Raw genomic sequence first — 17746 nt, 5'->3', positions numbered from 1 at the left:
GGTGGCAAAGACAACCCATTGAAGAAATTGGGCCCTAAAAGTTTGATAGATTTTAACATAGGAAATGTGGCAAGACAGGGACTTCAGTAGAGTTAAAGGGCATGTTTTTTAGGGAGAGTGACAAATTTTAACAAAGAATTATGTAATCACTTAATGAAATGATTTGTAGTGGAAATCTGTAAATATTGAAAATGCATCTTAGTTAAAGCTGTGTTAGTTAAATGTATTTTAAGTTCATTAAGTTCAGTTTTAGATGTAATTTTTATGCTTAGGATAAATATGCATAGTTTTAGAGTAAAATATTAATCATTATATATTATGGTAATATTGCTTGCATTTTATTTTCAGTGATTTTGAAACTGTTTTACTCACAAATGTTTGCTCCTACTCCTCAGGTGGCATGTTTCTGGCCACAGGAAGCACGGATCATATTATTCGGGTTTATTTTTTTGGATCAGGTCAGCCAGAGAAAATATCAGAATTGGAGTTCCATACTGTAAGTACTGATAAAAAGAATAAGATAGGTACAATTTAAATGAGTTTAACAGTTTATATTCAGGATTTTTTTTATCTCTTTATATGTAGGACAAAGTTGACAGTATCCAGTTTTCCAACACTAGTAACAGGTAAAATAATTATTTTTGTTTGTAAATTTAATTCCAATTTTAAAGTTATCAAATACATTTCTTACAGTCAGATTTTAATTAGAACTGTACGCTTAGCTACTAAAATAAGGATCTTGAGCAGTTACACTGAAGAGTGACTATAGCCTTCACATGCATGTGAGAACAGGTCTTATGTTTTATTTCTATAAATGTTAGTTTATTTGGGCACTTTTAACAACAGGGACTTTTATCCACCCTATATATTTTCTATACATATCAAAGTGTAGGGAAACTTAGTAGAGTTTGGAAATGTATCATAATGTAATATTTGAGACAGAACTATTTACTGAAGATAAATGATGTTTCGTAAATTTTCCCAGGTTCTTATTTGAAAATGAAAGAAAGCTATTCCTAAGTACCTTTTACCTTGAGTAAAAGAAGTCAAGTTCTTTAACATTGAGAGGAAAATCAGTATTTTTCCATTGGAAAATACTCATTTTATTTGTAAGGTAGTAAATGGTGGCCGTGAATCCCTTTTGAATGTCCTTTTGCGACCTAGCCATACACATTAGAATATGTGTATAAAGTTTTAAAAGCCCGTTAAGTTGCAGAAGTTGTTAATTTAGTAGAGAATATCTGACAGAGACTAATCTGTATTATATTAGAATGCTGTGTAAATAAAGATGAGTCTGTCTTTTAGTATTTTGAAAAACAGCTCTGGAAAAATTCATTTAGTAAAGTACATGTGTTTTTTTGGGGGGGGGTGGGTTTCCTTTAATTCAGATTTGTGAGTGGGAGCCGTGATGGGACAGCACGTATTTGGCAATTTAAACGAAGAGAATGGAAGAGCATTTTGTTGGATATGGCTACTCGTCCGGCAGGGTAAGAGATCGAATTTGAAATATTACATAAATATAGATAGATCATTTAAAGTATGCTGTATTACAGGCTGGTGTGACTCTCAGCCTATAGAAACATACGTCATAATCCATGTTAAAATGATTACTTTTCTGTAATAACTAGAGGTGTTACTGGAGATGGAAAGGGGATATTTCTAAAATTATTTATTGCCATATATATACACAAAGATCTGCATTAATGACTTTTTTCAGTTTGATTTATTAAGATGATGATAGTACTACAGGAATACTCCTAGTTTTCTTTAAAAAGTAGAACATATCCTAGTGTTAATCTGTCACAGAGAGATGATGTAGTGTATCTAGTGGTTTTCTCCAGCCAAGAGAAATTATATTACACTTTGTAACTATTATTTTGGTTTTAATATTTAATAAATAATTCTATATTTATATGTAGTGGTCTCAGGTGGATGGGAGAACAAAGCAATTAGCAGGGCATGACAGCAGCAGAAGATGGAGAGTGAGCTGCATGGCATAGAATTCTTGGATCCAGATCGAGTTAAAGCATTAATAACATGTTCAAGGTCATCTATTACTAAGGGCTTAGGCTGAAATCCTGGGTGTTTGCTGACTCAGTGCAGTGTTTTTGCCCTCATTCTTTGTTGATGCAGATAATTCTTAATTGCTGTTAAGTGATAATTATTCATGTAATGAACTTAAATATAGATTATAAGAAAACAGATTTAGGTTTTTGTCATAATAGTATTTTAATAATATTGGTGTAAACAAATACTGCCTCCATCACTTTCAGCCAAAACCTTCAAGGGATAGAAGATAAAATCACAAAAATGAAAGTAACTATGGTAGCCTGGGATCGACATGACAATACAGTTATAACTGCAGTTAATAACATGACTCTGAAAGTTTGGAATTCTTACACCGGTCAACTAATTCATGTCCTGATGGTGAGGAAAAAAAAACTCATTTTTATTTGGTATAATGAAGCTTATTATAGAATGGCATATTTTCATTGAGGACTAAAGTCTTTTATAAAGTTAGCCAAAAAATCTTGCTAGATGGATAACAGGTCTTTGTGGGAGATTAGAAATAATTTTAAAATGTAGTTAAGCAGGTTTGACTTGGAAATCGAAATTCTTGCTGTTCTTTAATACGTAGGGCTGCATCAGTAGTATTCTCAGGTTTCACCAAATGATAGCAAAGCCCTGAATAGTGGTATTAGCTCAGCTTCATTATTATACATTGATAAATTTGAAGATTTTTGCCACTTTAATAATTCTTAGAATTCAGATTCTAGACATGTTGCCATATTGATGTTTGATTGAATTTTCTTTTTTAAATTCATAATTCTGTGCAACTTCAAAAATATTTCAGGGTCATGAAGATGAGGTATTTGTCCTTGAGCCACACCCGTTCGATCCGAGAGTTCTCTTTTCTGCTGGTCACGATGGAAATGTGATAGTGTGGGATCTGGCAAGAGGAGTCAAAATTCGATCTTACTTCAATATGGTAATTATCAGTCTCTTCATTTTAAAGATTTGGGGACTTCATGCAGGTACTCTGCATATCACAAAGGAAATCCATTTAGGAGTTTATTTAGACTTTTTTTGCCTTTAAGTTTTAAAAAACAATTCTGTATTCTACACTTATATTTAGGTGTTAAATTTAAAAGAAAATTGTGCATATTAACAGTACATGTATATTGGTGATAACTAATTTGGTTTCTAAAATAGTTTTAAGAGTGATACTTTGAGAAACTCACAAGTAGAAACATACAAAATAATATAGATTAGAAAATAGTTTGGAAAACCATGTTAAGAAATTATAATTATATTGTGTTAGTATACTTCAGCAGCCTTCTTGTGCACAGTTTTATTCCAGTACACCCATTTTATTTGTTTTACAAAGTTTTATTTAGGTAATCGCTATACCCCACATGAGGCTTTGACTAATGACCCTGGTATCAAGAGTGTCATGCTCTTCCAACTGACTCATCCAGGCACTGCCCCAATGCACCCATTTTAAAATTAGAGCCAGATTAAAGGCGTTCTTGTCTTTTATAATCGAATTGTAGTATGTTAGATAATTACTGTGTTTAAGCCCTTTCCCCTCCAAATTTTGCTTCTTATGTAAATTTTTAGTATAATTTGCTCAGTATATACGTAGCTTACTGTGCAGCATTGTCCACTTGTCTCTAACCACTGTATGAAGTTTTCTTCAAATACTGCTGTTTATCGTCACTTTTTAAAACATCTACTTCCTAGGTATTAGGGATACCTTTCAACAAAAGGAAAAAGAAAAACATTTATTTCTACTATTTCAGCATCTTTAGATTTTTTTTAATCAACTATGGAAGCCTCTTGTAATGAGTCATGAAAAGGTACAATTAATAGTGTGTATAGTCAGTTATTTTGAAAAGAAAAAAACCTCAAAGTGTCATTTGTGAAATGCCATGTTTTGTGAAAAAATTTCATGAAGGTGATACTATACTTCATTGATAATCATAGTAAAGTTCTACATAGTAAGAAGTAATTAAAAAGTCAGAGGGAGGAATAAGAAGATAAAAGCATTATTAGTGAAGGAATTCAGTTACCTGCCTTTATAGATATACCTTAGTGTACATAAGGTAAGAACTTAAGATTTGTCAAATTCTTATTTTTCTAAAAAGACTGCTAATTATTTGGAGTACAATTTTTAGTGACAGGTGGATTTCCTTAGTGATATGTGTATAGAGAGTTTTTTTTTAAGCAAATCCTTAAATATGCTGGTAAAGAATTCTTTCTTTTCTATCCTTGTGTTTCTGGTTTGCTCTTTTTTGAGGCATCTCTGTTTAAATAAAAATACTATTTTCTCAATTTGTCTTTATAGCTTCAAAAGAAAACAATTTGTGTCCTATACATATATTTTAGTGACTTTTTTTTTTTTTTAGTAATTTCATATTTTCAAAAGGCATTGGTGGGTTAATTGAGTGGGGGGAAAGTTTTATCTCATACTTGAATACTCCTTTCACCTTTAAGCTACAAAGGTGAATTTTTCCTGTTCAGGTAAGTTGATCACACTAATATTCCACCTTATGTTATAAAAATTGGAATACATTGAGACTTAAGTGATTTGCTCTTAGACCATTACAAATAAGTGATGTAGCCGGGAATTGAAGTCAGACATACTATATTGCATAGTCTTTGAAATTAACTAAGGGATTTAGTTAACATTATTGCCTTACAAATTGTTTTAAGAGTTTTAGATAAGGATATTTTTCCTGTTCCAAGAATAAGAGAAAAGTCTCTAAAGGGCAGAAGAAACAACTTTATGTAATAAGTAGCCCATCTATGGATGGTATCCATGGAATACTCAAACTGAGAAAAACAAAACATAGACTAAAAAGGATTAAAAATATATCCTGCACTTAAAAAACTAGAAAATGAACTACATTTTATCTAATTAAAATAAAGATACTCCTTTAATTTTTTGCATGATTTTTAATGACTTCCAAAATACTTCTGTGTATTACCTCATTTGGTTTTCATGAAAACTTTGTAATACAATCAACAGTAGATTTTACTATTACTGGTTTTATGAATGGAGAAACCGTACAGAGATGAATTGCTTTGCCCAGGTTTATCTAGGTCACACACCTGTTACAGGGGAACTTGGGGTTTTGAACCCGTATTTTTTGGTCCATTGTTACTGTGTTCTTAATGCTAACTCTAGTTAATGGTTGGCCATTGCACAGCTAACTTCCAAATCTACCTAGTCAGTGATATGTCACCTGGAGGAGATGTTTTTATAATGGTATTAACTCTGAGTAGATCATTTGAGATCTTAAAGTTTAGCTTGATGATTTTTTTCTGTCTCTTCATTTATAAGTTCTCTAAGTGCCCTCCCTGCTTTTTGCTCTTTGCTTTTTTGTTCATTTCATTGTTTATCTATGGACAGATGGAAGATAAAGCATCCAGCATTACTATTAAAATAAAAACAATTTGAGGGGAGAGTAGAAGCTTGTGTTCACTGTCCGCTATCATGAAGGTAGCGTTTTGGTTATATAGTTATAGTAGTTATAACTATTTAGCTCTGTGTAGCAAGTCAGTCATTTTTTCAGTTACTAAAATACCATAAAAGTTGAAGAAGTACAAATTCAAACTCTAATATTAAATTGTACCAGTAATCATAAGTTCAACCTAGTAAATAATTTTTGAGTGCTCTGTAGAGGAACTATTTATAGCATGCCTTGGAAGACCTCTTTTAAGGATGAATAATTCTAGTGGAATACTCTCTGTTTAGAAATGGTAAAAGTTTAGAAGAAGTATCATTAGGGCTACGTAATATTTCATGTGAGTTTTAAAATCAAAGCTTTACAACATGAAGAAAAAAATCACCATTAAACAGATATACAGCCAGAAAATATGGCATGTAAACTGCCTTTAAAAGAAAAAAAAAATGTATATATAATTCTTTAAGATGCAGGTTTTTATCAATTATATTTTGAGAATACTTTAATACTGGTTTTTCTTTTTTATGATACTTTGATTTTCCACTTGAAATTCATAATACCTTTGTAAGAAGTTTTGAAATCATGTAACAAATAATTATTACGTGTTAATCAGCATTTTACTGTCCCTTTTTACGTATTACAAAAACTAAACTTTTTTTGAAATTTTAGATATAGTCAAAAATTCTATGTCATCAAAAATGCCTTTCATGGGGGAAAAGTTGAGTTTTGTAAATGCCTATGTTTGGCATGGAGTAAGTACATTTTAATAAAATTATATATACATTTAATAAATTTAAAGTATGAGGCATTGATGTATTAATATTGCACTGATACTTGTCATTCTGATAAATATTCTAATTACTTCCCCCTCCCCCCCCCCGTATCAAGCCTTGGCTTATACTTTTAAAAATCTGACACTTTATTTTAGGACCACCTAAATTTGTAAACAAGGTTTGAGATTAAGAATTGAGATAAAGAGTTAGTTACTTATTTGCCCATAAAACCCCCTAATTCATTTCATTTCAAAATTTAATAAAAAGATTCTTAACCTGCTAGTGGTATTGTCTAGAAAAAGTGATGGAGTTACCTTGCTTATTTTTACTACTAGCTTTCATCTTAATGGAAGATCTGAATGACAAAACAGTTAGGGGTGGGTGGGTGTTAGGTTTGCTTTTGTTACATACAAGAAGTATATGACAAGTGAAAAGAGATAACAGAGCATGAAGTAGAATAGACAGTTCATGTTCCTTGTAACACGCCCCCCCCGTTGTCTCATCTTTAAAAATAAAATAATCTTAAACATTGAATAGCATTTGTTGGAAAAGTATATGAGGAAGAAACCTGAAACCTTTCTTTGTTTATTATTATTATTATTATTATTATTATTATTATTATTATTGTATTTGAGAGACCACACAAGTGGGGTACAGGGGCTGAGAGAGAGAGAGAGAGAAGAGAGAGAGAGAGAGAGAGAGAGAGAGAGAGAGAGAGAGAGAGAGAGAATCCTAAGCAGGCTCCACACTTACACAGACCTCAATCCCACGACCCTGGAATCATGACCTGAGCCAAAATCAAGAGCCAGATGCTCAACTGACTTAGCCACCCAGGCACCCCTCCGTTTTTTGTGTTTTTTTTGTTTTTTTTTTTTTTTAATGAACCAGAGAATGAAAGTAAAGAATATTGTAGAGACAATTATAAGACAACTTTATTTTCTTTAAAAATATATATAAATTTTAGGCCTTAAGCTTTGCTTGTCTACATTCCTCTAAAAACTGTGTCAGTTATTCATGTTCTAGTTGAACAGACCTTATATACCTATATAATATACTTATATATATTCAGGATAAAAGTGTATTTGGGTATTTTGTTGAAGACAGATAGTATATATTAAGAATATTCCAAACTATTCAGGCGTTGTTTAGCAAGCCTAGTATAGATGTGTTTTAATGAGAGTTGTTCTAAACTCTAGTTTAAAGGCTCTGAAACTTAAATGTTAAAAGGCAGATAAATTGTTCCCAGAAATAACTTGAAAATGTGTGCAAACTCCTTGAACTGAATTTAAAGGATTTTGTACTGTTCCCATTTCCTGAACGAGGTAAGCAAGTTTGAGAGTTTAATATAACCATAGATGGTCCTAAATAATAAAGTTTTTTTAGCCCTTTTCCCCTTAAATTAACACAGTATAACTACATTTTAACTACAAGTTTAAATGAACAATAAATTAATTTGAAAGGGGACTTTCAAATTTCTTAGTTTGATTTGATTATTAGAAAGCAAATAAAAGCTATTTGAAGTGGGATTGTAGACCCCACATTAGTAGCTTTCCTCATGTTTCTGGTGCTTTTATCTTTTCTGTTCCCTTCCTTTTCTCCGTATTATTCCTAGCTGTGTCTATGACGTTCTCTTTTCATATCATTCTGTTTCTCTCATGTTACTCAAAGCTGTAGTTTGTTGCCTCTTGTCTGGTTTTGTTTTTAATTGAAGAGTACAATGTCTCTTTCTAGACAGCAATTTACTGAATTTGAGTTTTGCTTTACTTTTGTTGTTTCATGAGTAAATTCCAAATAACAATTTTTATTTATTTAATTAAAATTTTCCTTATTTTTATAATTAACCTTTCTTTTACTTGAGATTTAAAAAAAAATGTTCCAGTGTCCACTAATCCAGAACAATATATTTCTCCTTGCAACGTTCCAAACAAGCAGAGGCTGCCAATCCACCACTCAGAATTTTTGCACATGCATACTTCTGACAATATGTTCTCAGTGTGACCTCTAATTTAGTTTTAGACAGTTGTAGCTGCATATATCTAGGAAAGGGAGAAAGAGAAGCTCAAAATAGGTAATCTCGTATTGTGTTCTCTTGTGAATCAAGATTTCAAGATAAATCTTTCTCTCTTTTTCTCCTTCTCTCTTCTCCTTCCTTTTTTGCTTTCATCCTTCCATCTCTTTCATTACCTATCTATCATCATCTAACAAGATGCCATATATCTGCACTCTATGTTAAAAGGATTCTTTGATGCTTCCAGTCCTTGTTTCAGCCTCCCTGGGTAAGGAATTACCTTCAATCTTCTGAGTATAAACTTTATTGTCACTTTTTTTTCAGGTTTCTCCGGTTCTCTAGATTCTGTCTCTTTCTCATCTTTGGTATCAAAAACATATCTTAAAATTTGTTGCCATGAATGTGAGTTTGTCTCTCTAGCTTGTCATACTGTATTATATTTAGTGAATTACTTTTATGTAATTCTTTGACATGGTCTATGAATTACTGTCACAAGGGTTTTGGAGATTTGATAGTTATACAGGGAAATATGTAAACATACACATGGAAGACACTTTGATTAGCAAACATTTGAGTATTTTGTGCATTAGCACAAAATACGAGAACCACAAAGAAGAATAAGACATTGTCCTTGTTTTTAGCTGGCAGTGGTAGCATGGCATGTGAGAAAAGAGAATTGTTGTATCTAAAGATGTGTAAGGATCACTTCAGGATGGATGTTCAGAAACAGTTTTTTTGAGGAAAAGAATTGGAATTATGGCTTGAAAAATAAAAATTGAGTCATTAAGAAAGATACTTAATTTTATAAATAAAAGGAATATTATAAATAACCAAGTAAGATCTGTTAAGATGTAATTTAGAATGGTTGTCTGGAATAGATTTTGAAAAGTGGATGACAAGCTGAAAAGTGTAAGTTGGGGTGGATTGTTGATGGCCTCGTATTACCTTGTAAGCATAAAAAGAATAGTTAACATGGTGGGATTTTCATAAATTATACTTCAGAAACAAGGGAAGAGGTTTGATTGCCAGTAGTAGTATTTCAGGTGTGAAGTTGAATAGGTTGGGGGATAACTACTTTTATCATTGAAATCATAATGAAAATTTATAAGGGTTAAGGTAGTAGAAAATTAGTGAAAGAAAAATGTGTATAAGACTTGGAGTTTTGTGACTAATAGAAGGATTAGTGCTGGAGAGTGCTGGAAAATTTAATAAATATGTTGGGAGTGTACCGCAGGTTGCATTGAAAAAATGATATTAATGGAAATATGAGTTACGTGAAGAAAAACTGATTTCTTTTAGCTCATCTTTATGTTTATTATGATGTAGTGTTGGAGATCTATGTGGAAATGGCCAGCCAACAATTGAATATAGAATACTTAGAAGGGCTAGGAGTGGAAAGAGATGTTGAAATCTTCCATGTAGAACGCTGTTTACCTCATGGAGATAGAGCAGTACTGTAGAGGGCTTACAGCTAAACTTTTAAAATATAGTCCTATTTAGAAAATGGAGAAGAGATCATAATCTTTAAAGAGTGTGTTAGAAAGATACCATGCTAGTATTATGTCAGAGGCCTAAGGAGGAGAACAGATTACAAGGAAGACTGATGAATAATATTACAGCCCTCAGTGAAATCAGAATATGGGTAAGCAGAATGCTGTTAAATTTGAAGATTAGTTATTTATTTTGATAAGAAATGTTCCTTTGATGAAAATTAGAGCTCATTCTTCAAAATCACTTTTATGTATCTACTGGTTCTATCAAGATAGTTACAGCAGTTTCCTTTTTTATATAAATTTATTATCTTAGCACTCCATAAAGTTACCTTTAATTCATATTTAATAATGTTTATACATTAAAGAATTTTCAATATTAAAGGAAACATTCATTTGCTAATGGTCTTTAAAGTAATGTGATGACACCTAGCCTATTACAGTGTGGGTAATTTCCCTGAATATCTGTTTTTTGTTTGCACTGTAACTATCATTATGATTAAAGTGGCCAAAGCATATTTTAGGCATATGTATGACAGTGTCTGTCTTCAGTATTTAGTATACTTTCTTAATTAAGTTTATTTCTCCCCTGGTAGATAAACTTTAAAAGTTCTTTATACATAAGGACTTTCTAAGGATAATTCTTAGCATAAGTTCTGTTTCCCAGCTATTTTATTCCTGGGATGAGTCTGTATCACAGCATTGTTAGGATGTTTAAAGATTCATAATTTTAAATTATGGAGTATTTCTAGGTAAGATGCTCCCTTCTAGACAGTGGAATAGTTTTAAAAATGAATGAGGCAAAAAACAAAACAAAACAAAACACCTGACCCTGGTCATAAACCTGGAATAATTCCTTAACAGGACGATTCTGCTTAAGATAGCCCATATTTTAAAAAAAAATTTTTTTAATGTTTATTTTTGAGAGAGACAGAGACAGCACAGTCAAAAATAAATAATGTTTATTTTTGAGAGAGACAGAAGCAGTCACAGAGACAGTGAGTGGGTTAGGGGCAGAGGGAGAGGGAGACACAGAATCCGAAGCAGGCTCCAGGCTGTGAGCTGTCAGCACAGAGCCCGACGCAGGGCTCGAAATCAGGAGCTGTGAGATCATGACCTGAGCCGAAGTTGGACACTCAACCGACTGAGCCACCCAGGCGCCCCAAGATAGCCCATATTTTTAACATTCTTGAATTATGTTGAGTTTCTCCACGACTGCATACTTCTCATATTCACCTGTGTGTATATTCTTCATGATTGATGTAATTTAGACTCTGTAATTTTAGTCTGCATTGTAGTGCTTTTACTATATACCTCATTTCCAGATTTGTCTAATTTTTCCAAAAAGTCTTCCTGAATATCAGATGTTAGAATTTTAGAACTGGGTAGGACTCTGGCGATCATTTAAATTATCTCTATCGCAGAGAGATTAAGTGATTTGCCAATAACCAGAGAAGTCTCTTAGGTCTTAGGCCTCATTTCTCTGTCTCCTTTAATTATTCATCATTCTATTTCACAAAAATTACATTGGTAGTTGTGGATAGTATTCTGCCTTAAAAAAGATACTAGTATTCTTCATTAAATATGACAGTTCTGTCATCATCATGGCTTTTCTCTCATAAGTTTTTGTATTATTTTAAATTCAGTGTAAACCTCTAAATAGTACTCCTCATTTCTTGGAAATATTTTGAGAATTCTTTGGTCAGTAATGAGAATTTCCCTAACAAAGGAATTATTATTATTTTAACTCATCTAATCCTTTTATCTCTTGCTTTAAAAATAAAACAGAATGACTTCTGTATCATAATTGCATAATACATTTTTTATTTTAACTCCTGTTCTTTTGAAATTTTTGCACTTACTGGTAAATACCATCTCTTGGATTTTCTCAGCTCTCCTTATTGTGATTTAATGTGTATGAGTTTTATTATGTGGTCTGTATTTACATATGCTCCAAATGTTTCTTAAACATGCTTGATTTTATTAGGAGTAGTTCATCCAAAATTTACTTTGAAAATTCTGCTCTTATTATTCCTTTCCATTTTTAATTTTCTACAACATACATCAAATATTAGTATAAGTTACATGCTGTATTAAATTTTATGTTGACTTATTCTTGGTCAGTACATTTAGTTTTATGATAGGCCCATATAACTTTAATATGGATAGAGAAGATATTTTCATCCTTTTGGTTTTTGAATAGAAGCTTCATTGTTTTCTAGTTGCGCATGAATATTCAAATAGTACCTTCATTATTTTTTTTTTCCCCTTTGGGAATTCTTAGAAATACTTTCAGCCTGATTTAAGAAGGTGAAATCATTTTTCAGAGAGAAATACGTAAATTTCTCTTTTGGTTGGCTTACTTAATCATAGCATAAAAACAGTTACAGTGTAGTTATATAGGAAAAGTAAAATAATTTTTCTACTTTGTATCAGCTGGAGAGCCTAGTCTGCATTTTATAGTTGTGTGATGATTATATTCTGAGGAGCAGTTACTAAAGATAAATTTGGCATTTTAATAAGGTTATGGACACCTTTTCTGATTCATGAGTAGATTCTTTCAATGCCTTCTTTAATGAATAATGGTTAAGCCAAATAATGTGCTTTTACTTTTTTCTGATGTTCTGGAAATATACTTTTAGTTTGTCCGTATGAAAGTCATAACAGATGCCTTAAACCAAGAAAATTGGTACTGTCCTGACATATTCAAACATCATGTGTTATATAGGAAAGACAGTGACCCTCAGTAGGACTGATTTTTTTCTTTGCTTCTTTAGAATTTTATAAGTTCCACATCTCCCCATTATTCTTTTAGAGATCTAACTATAAATGTGGCAACATTGGTAGATTAAATGGAAATAGGGTTGATTAATCGTCATACAGCCCACTCCACAAAAAAAAAAAAAAAAAAAAGGAAAGAAAATGTGTAGAGTTGCCTAAACATGTAAAGGATACCATGCTTATGAACATCTATTAAATATCCTTTGTCATTGCTGATCAGACTTGTTTCAGATCTCTTCCTCTGTTCTACTGTGTACTTAGAACTGTAAACTTAGACTTAAAATAATAGTATTACATTTTGGGGAGCATTTATTATAATAGAGGAGATTTATAAAGTAGTTGCTTTTTTGTTTTCACTTTCATTTTTTGTGAAATTTGGAATGAACTGAGATAAAACATGTAACAATTGCCAAGGCAATTTGAATTGTCTTGAATTTTTTATATGAAATTCTGTCTAGAGGTAAACTTTTTCAAGTGGTTACTTGCTTATAATAGTTTGTGTAACTTTTTATTTGGTCAGAAAACATTGAAAAAGAAAGACCTGAACCCTGACACTTGTTTTTTGTAGTCTTTCATTTTTGGCATATACTAAGATGTGTGCATCTCCTAATGCTTGTATGCTACTTAGGGGAAATCATTCTATTCTTTCTCTTTTTGAATAGTTTTAAGCAAGACTTGGAATCAGTTCCCTTTCTCTACTGTCTTATCCTCCAACCTTCTTCATAACCATTTTCTTCCTTGTATGGTAAATCTTTAAGTGTATTAGTCATTAGGTAAGTTTACCAATTTTCATATGATTAATTTTAAGAAAATTCTTATTTCTTTCCCATTATTACCACTATCCAAAACATTAATAAACACCAGTGGTCTCTTTCCTTCTTTTCAAAAAGCTGAAGAAAAGCTAGTGTTCTTTTTGAGTCAGTCCCATTTGTGATATTATGTTAACTTCTTAGGCAGAGCCCTTTCTTTTAGAGTGATAGTTTCTCTTTTGACCACAATGCAAACTTTCCTTGAGAAATTAACTTTTCTTCTGAATTTTAACTTCACTTCCATTTTTGGTGAACTACACATCCATCCCTATGCCATATTTTTAACACTAAAAAAAGAAAATTACCATTTCTCTCTTCTCTAAGCATTTCCTGGAATATTGGGATAGTACTAGTACATTTCAGTTGTTCTAGATCAGTGGATACCGGAACAGAGAGGAGGTATTTCTTACCTGATAATGTGTGTGTGTTCCGATTCTGCTAATCCAGAAATCCAATCGCATTTGTTGAAAATCATCCTTAGTTGTTATTTGTTAGGGAGTCGACTCCCTATTTTAGTTGTTTTCTGAAATTCAGTCCCTAGATGTGCTTTAGATAGGGTAGAACTTTTACCTCTTTCAGAACACTGCTAAAGAAGTTTTCAACTGGAACATAGTCTGAAGAAGCACTGAGAGCAAAAAAAATTCAGAGTGGTGATTGGCCACCTCTGTTTGATTGACAGGTTGCAGGGAGAAACCCATTCGTTCTGGATTAATGGAACTGGAAAACAGAAAACAATTATCAGGTAAAAAAAACCTTTTCTTTAACCTTTGAAATTCACCATTTAAAAGATGAGTCAGACCATCAAGGGAATTTATTACCAAAAGGAAAAAATTTAGTGTCTTGTGAACAATAATCTCTGGCTACTACTTCCAAGAGTTAAGAAAAAATCGCTACAGTTACTACACATTGTCAGCCTTTGCTGAAAGGGCTTGATTAAATGCAGATAAGTTGGAATGCAAGGTGCAATTACATTTTAAATGTGGCTTAAAGACATGAAGCAGAATTCTATGGGTGGGGGAGATTGATGTTTTATTTCCTGAATTGTGTGTGGTCTGTGTGTGCATAAAGAAAACACTTTGTTTTTCAAGGCTATTAATCTGGCACTTTTCATGAATATTCACAAATTTTGTTACTGTACTGTGTTATACTTAATCTTCACTTCATTGGGATGTATACTTTTACATATCTTTTACCATAAAATTTTAGTAACAGTAACGACCAGTCTTTTTATTTTAATGGTACCTTTCTGATTGTTGGTTAAATATATTTCAGATTGAAGGCCAAGGACATGGTGCAGTATTTGACTGCAAATGCTCTCCTGATGGTCAGCATTTTGCATGCACAGACTCTCATGGACATCTTCTAATTTTTGGTTTTGGCTCCAGTAGCAAATATGACAAGGTAGAGTATGATGATGATGATTCTTCTTTTTTTTCTTCTTCTTCTTCTTTCTTCTTCTTCTTCTTCTTCTTCTTCTTCTTCTTCTTCTTCTTCTTCTTCTTTTCTTTGTTTTTGTTTTTAATCTGTGGATGCTTAGGGGTTGTATTTCTTCTTCAGGGGTGGGTAAGCATCATTTATGCTTTAAGAATCATATTTTAAGTATTCTGGAGACTTAAGTTTCAGTGAACATAGCAGTTGTTAAATTCCTCTTCTCTGTAATAGACATTAGATAATATTTTATTCAGTCATCTATATTTCAGAAAGAATAACTTTTTACTTAGGTTGCTAGAGCAATCTAGCTTGTAATTCTAAAGCTGGGCATGAGAGAGGTTGTCCATAGAGAGACTCTGAAATTATGTAAAATGTTTTATCTGTATGGATAAAATACATTTATTTAGGGGCGCCTGGGTGGCGCAGTCGGTTAAGCGTCCGACTTCAGCCAGGTCACGATCTCGCGGTCCGTGAGTTCGAGCCCCGCGTCGGGCTCTGGGCTGATGGCTCGGAGCCTGGAGCCTGTTTCCGATTCTGTGTCTCCCTCTCTCTCTGCCCCTCCCCCGTTCATGCTCTGTCTCTCTCTGTCCCAAAAATAAATAAAAAACGTTGAAAAAAAAAAAAATACATTTATTTACCTGGGGTAAAAATCTGTAGCTTTTATATGATTCCCAAAAATGTATGACCCACTGATGTAGCTAATATTTTTAAATACTAAAGAGCCTATTTAAGTTCATTGATTAAAAGACTTAAAAATTGAATAGGTCATAGTTTAAGAAATACCAAATCAATAAAATTGTGAAGTTACAGATGTGTCAGGCATGAGTTCATGTTAATAATTTTGTGTTAATTTAAAAAAAAAAAATTCTTTAGCGAAAATGCTTATTAACTCTTGGAAAATCTTGTCATGTTGATTTTTAGGTTAATATAAGTCACATGTACAGTATACTTAAGAGTTTTCTTAAATTGTGTAAGTGATTGCATTAGAGTTTAATTCAAGGAATATATTCATTGAGTGATTTCCCCTTGCAAAATGCTAAAACAATTACTGTTTAATAATTTAAAAAATAAGATAATGCATGGTAGCTCTATGAAAGTAATAGTACCCCTGAATGATTTATACCTAGATTTTATTTTACCATTTAATTTGAAATTACACAACTTTAATTATGTTAGTGTTTTATGTATACAGTCTTTTCCTTGTTCCAGAGAAAATTGAGAGCAGCTGCTTTTCTGATCATAAAATTTAATGTAAAAATATAGTAAAGATTTCTTTACCATTAACTCAAGAATATTCTTTTATATTGTTGCTTAATACCATGATTTACATTAAAACATTGCCTTCCATTAGAAATTTATCAATGATAAATTTTTATTTTCCTTGTCTTTTATGGGTCTTTTCTTTTTACAGATAGCAGATCAGATGTTCTTTCATAGTGATTATCGGCCCCTTATTCGTGATGCCAACAACTTTGTGTTAGATGAACAGACTCAGCAAGCACCTCACCTCATGCCTCCTCCTTTTTTGGTTGATGTTGATGGTAACCCTCATCCATCAAGATATCAGAGATTAGTTCCTGGTCGTGAAAATTGTAGGGAGGAGCAACTCATCCCTCAAATGGGAGTAACTTCCTCAGGTAAATGCTCATTTTCATAGACTGCCAAATTTTCCATTTCTACTGATGTCCTGTAAAACTGCTAATTGGGTAAAATTTTGTTACTATTTTGAACAAATGAGAAGTAAAGTGATTTTTTAAAATTTCTCTTAAGTCTTTTGAATAATGCTTAAGTATGTACTATAAGATAACTAAGGAACATTGGAGAGCAATAATCTTGGTCATTTATTTATTTATTCAACAGCATATATTGAGAATCTTCTCTGTAACACCTCTAAACTGGTTTTCAGTAGTGAATTAAACAGACACAATCCTTGTTCTCCTGGAGTAAAATTCATAAACACAGTTGTAAACAAATAGTTAAAACTTGTGATACATGTTCTTGAAGGGAATAATAGTATGAGGTGAAAGATTAAGACTAGATAGCCCGTTCATATCAAAGATTATTTTAAGAAGTGATCAACTTTTAACAATTTTAATTAAGTTAGGGGCAAAAGTGTTGAGAGCTTATTAGTGAAGTAATGGAGAGTAAAAGTAAAATTAGTTGAAGAATTGAAAGGAAGTTGAAATGGAAACAAGGTCTGCAGACCTTTCCTTTTGACAAGAAATGTGGGAATAATTAATGAAGTGAAAGTAATGGAGAGACCCTATAAAGAAGATTAAACCAGTTTTCTAATATATGAATCTGTTATATTTTAGATTAGAAAAATACTTATGAAAATATTTTAAGTTCTGAACGCTAGCATAATGGACAAAAGTTCTAAGTAGATGGAAAGGACACATATGGGATGTAATATGTACTGAGTAACTTTGAAATAATGGATTTAGATTCTATTAAGGCTGCATCAAAAACCCATCTCACTGTATTACAGAGAGCGCATCTCTTATTTTCCATGAAGGATTGGGCATGAAATTGCAATGAAGGTGAACATATTGGATAGGAAGGGCTACTCTTTAAAGTAGATATGCCCACTAAGGATGGAAGGTGAGGAGAAGCATTAGAAGAATAGTCCCTGCTGCTACTTGCAGTGAGTAGTACAATCCAGCAGGCCTGAATGTCTGAAATATGTGAAACTAAAATGTCTCATACATGGACATAGCACAAACTCAAAGAATCTAAGAACAGGTAGTATTTGAGAAATCTAGGCAAATATTCAAATTAGAGAACAGGTAGTATTTGAGAAATCTAGGCAAGTATAAAATTAGAGAAGTCTCAATTATTAAAGAAGTCTTGATCATGGGACTGAAATTAGGATAAATGTCTTCAGTCTCTTGGAGGGGAACTGGCAAGGTCAAATCTTGCCCAGGTCTCAAAATAGGTACCTAGGCTGGGATTTCAAGGAAAGAGAAATAATTAAAATATCAGT

General features: G+C 32.3%; 1 protein-coding gene and 1 long non-coding RNA gene across 5 annotated transcripts in view; one reads left to right on the top strand and one right to left on the bottom strand.

Moving 5' to 3' along the window:
- Nucleotides 1-17746, top strand: part of PHIP (pleckstrin homology domain interacting protein) — a 150645-nt gene that overhangs the window by 56715 nt on the left and 76184 nt on the right. For all 4 annotated transcript variants that reach the window (XM_058734526.1, XM_058734524.1, XM_058734525.1 and 1 more), the window contains exons 11-17: nt 396-496; nt 586-626; nt 1389-1487; nt 2274-2427; nt 2855-2989; nt 14605-14733; nt 16175-16400. In XM_058734526.1, the coding sequence (XP_058590509.1) occupies nt 396-496; nt 586-626; nt 1389-1487; nt 2274-2427; nt 2855-2989; nt 14605-14733; nt 16175-16400 (885 nt within the window). The remainder of the gene's footprint in view (nt 1-395; nt 497-585; nt 627-1388; nt 1488-2273; nt 2428-2854; nt 2990-14604; nt 14734-16174; nt 16401-17746) is intronic.
- Nucleotides 421-14663, bottom strand: LOC131514468 (uncharacterized). The gene is made up of 4 exons (XR_009263080.1): nt 14575-14663; nt 13743-14049; nt 3652-3757; nt 421-503 (listed from the first exon to the last, which is right to left on the bottom strand). It is a non-coding gene; the product is annotated as an uncharacterized LOC131514468 (long non-coding RNA).

Source organism: Neofelis nebulosa, chromosome 6 (genome assembly GCF_028018385.1).
Source record: "Neofelis nebulosa isolate mNeoNeb1 chromosome 6, mNeoNeb1.pri, whole genome shotgun sequence".
Taxonomy (NCBI): Eukaryota; Metazoa; Chordata; class Mammalia; order Carnivora; family Felidae; genus Neofelis; species Neofelis nebulosa.
Note: the sequence above shows the minus strand (reverse complement) of the source record. Positions and strands in the feature narration are given on the sequence as shown.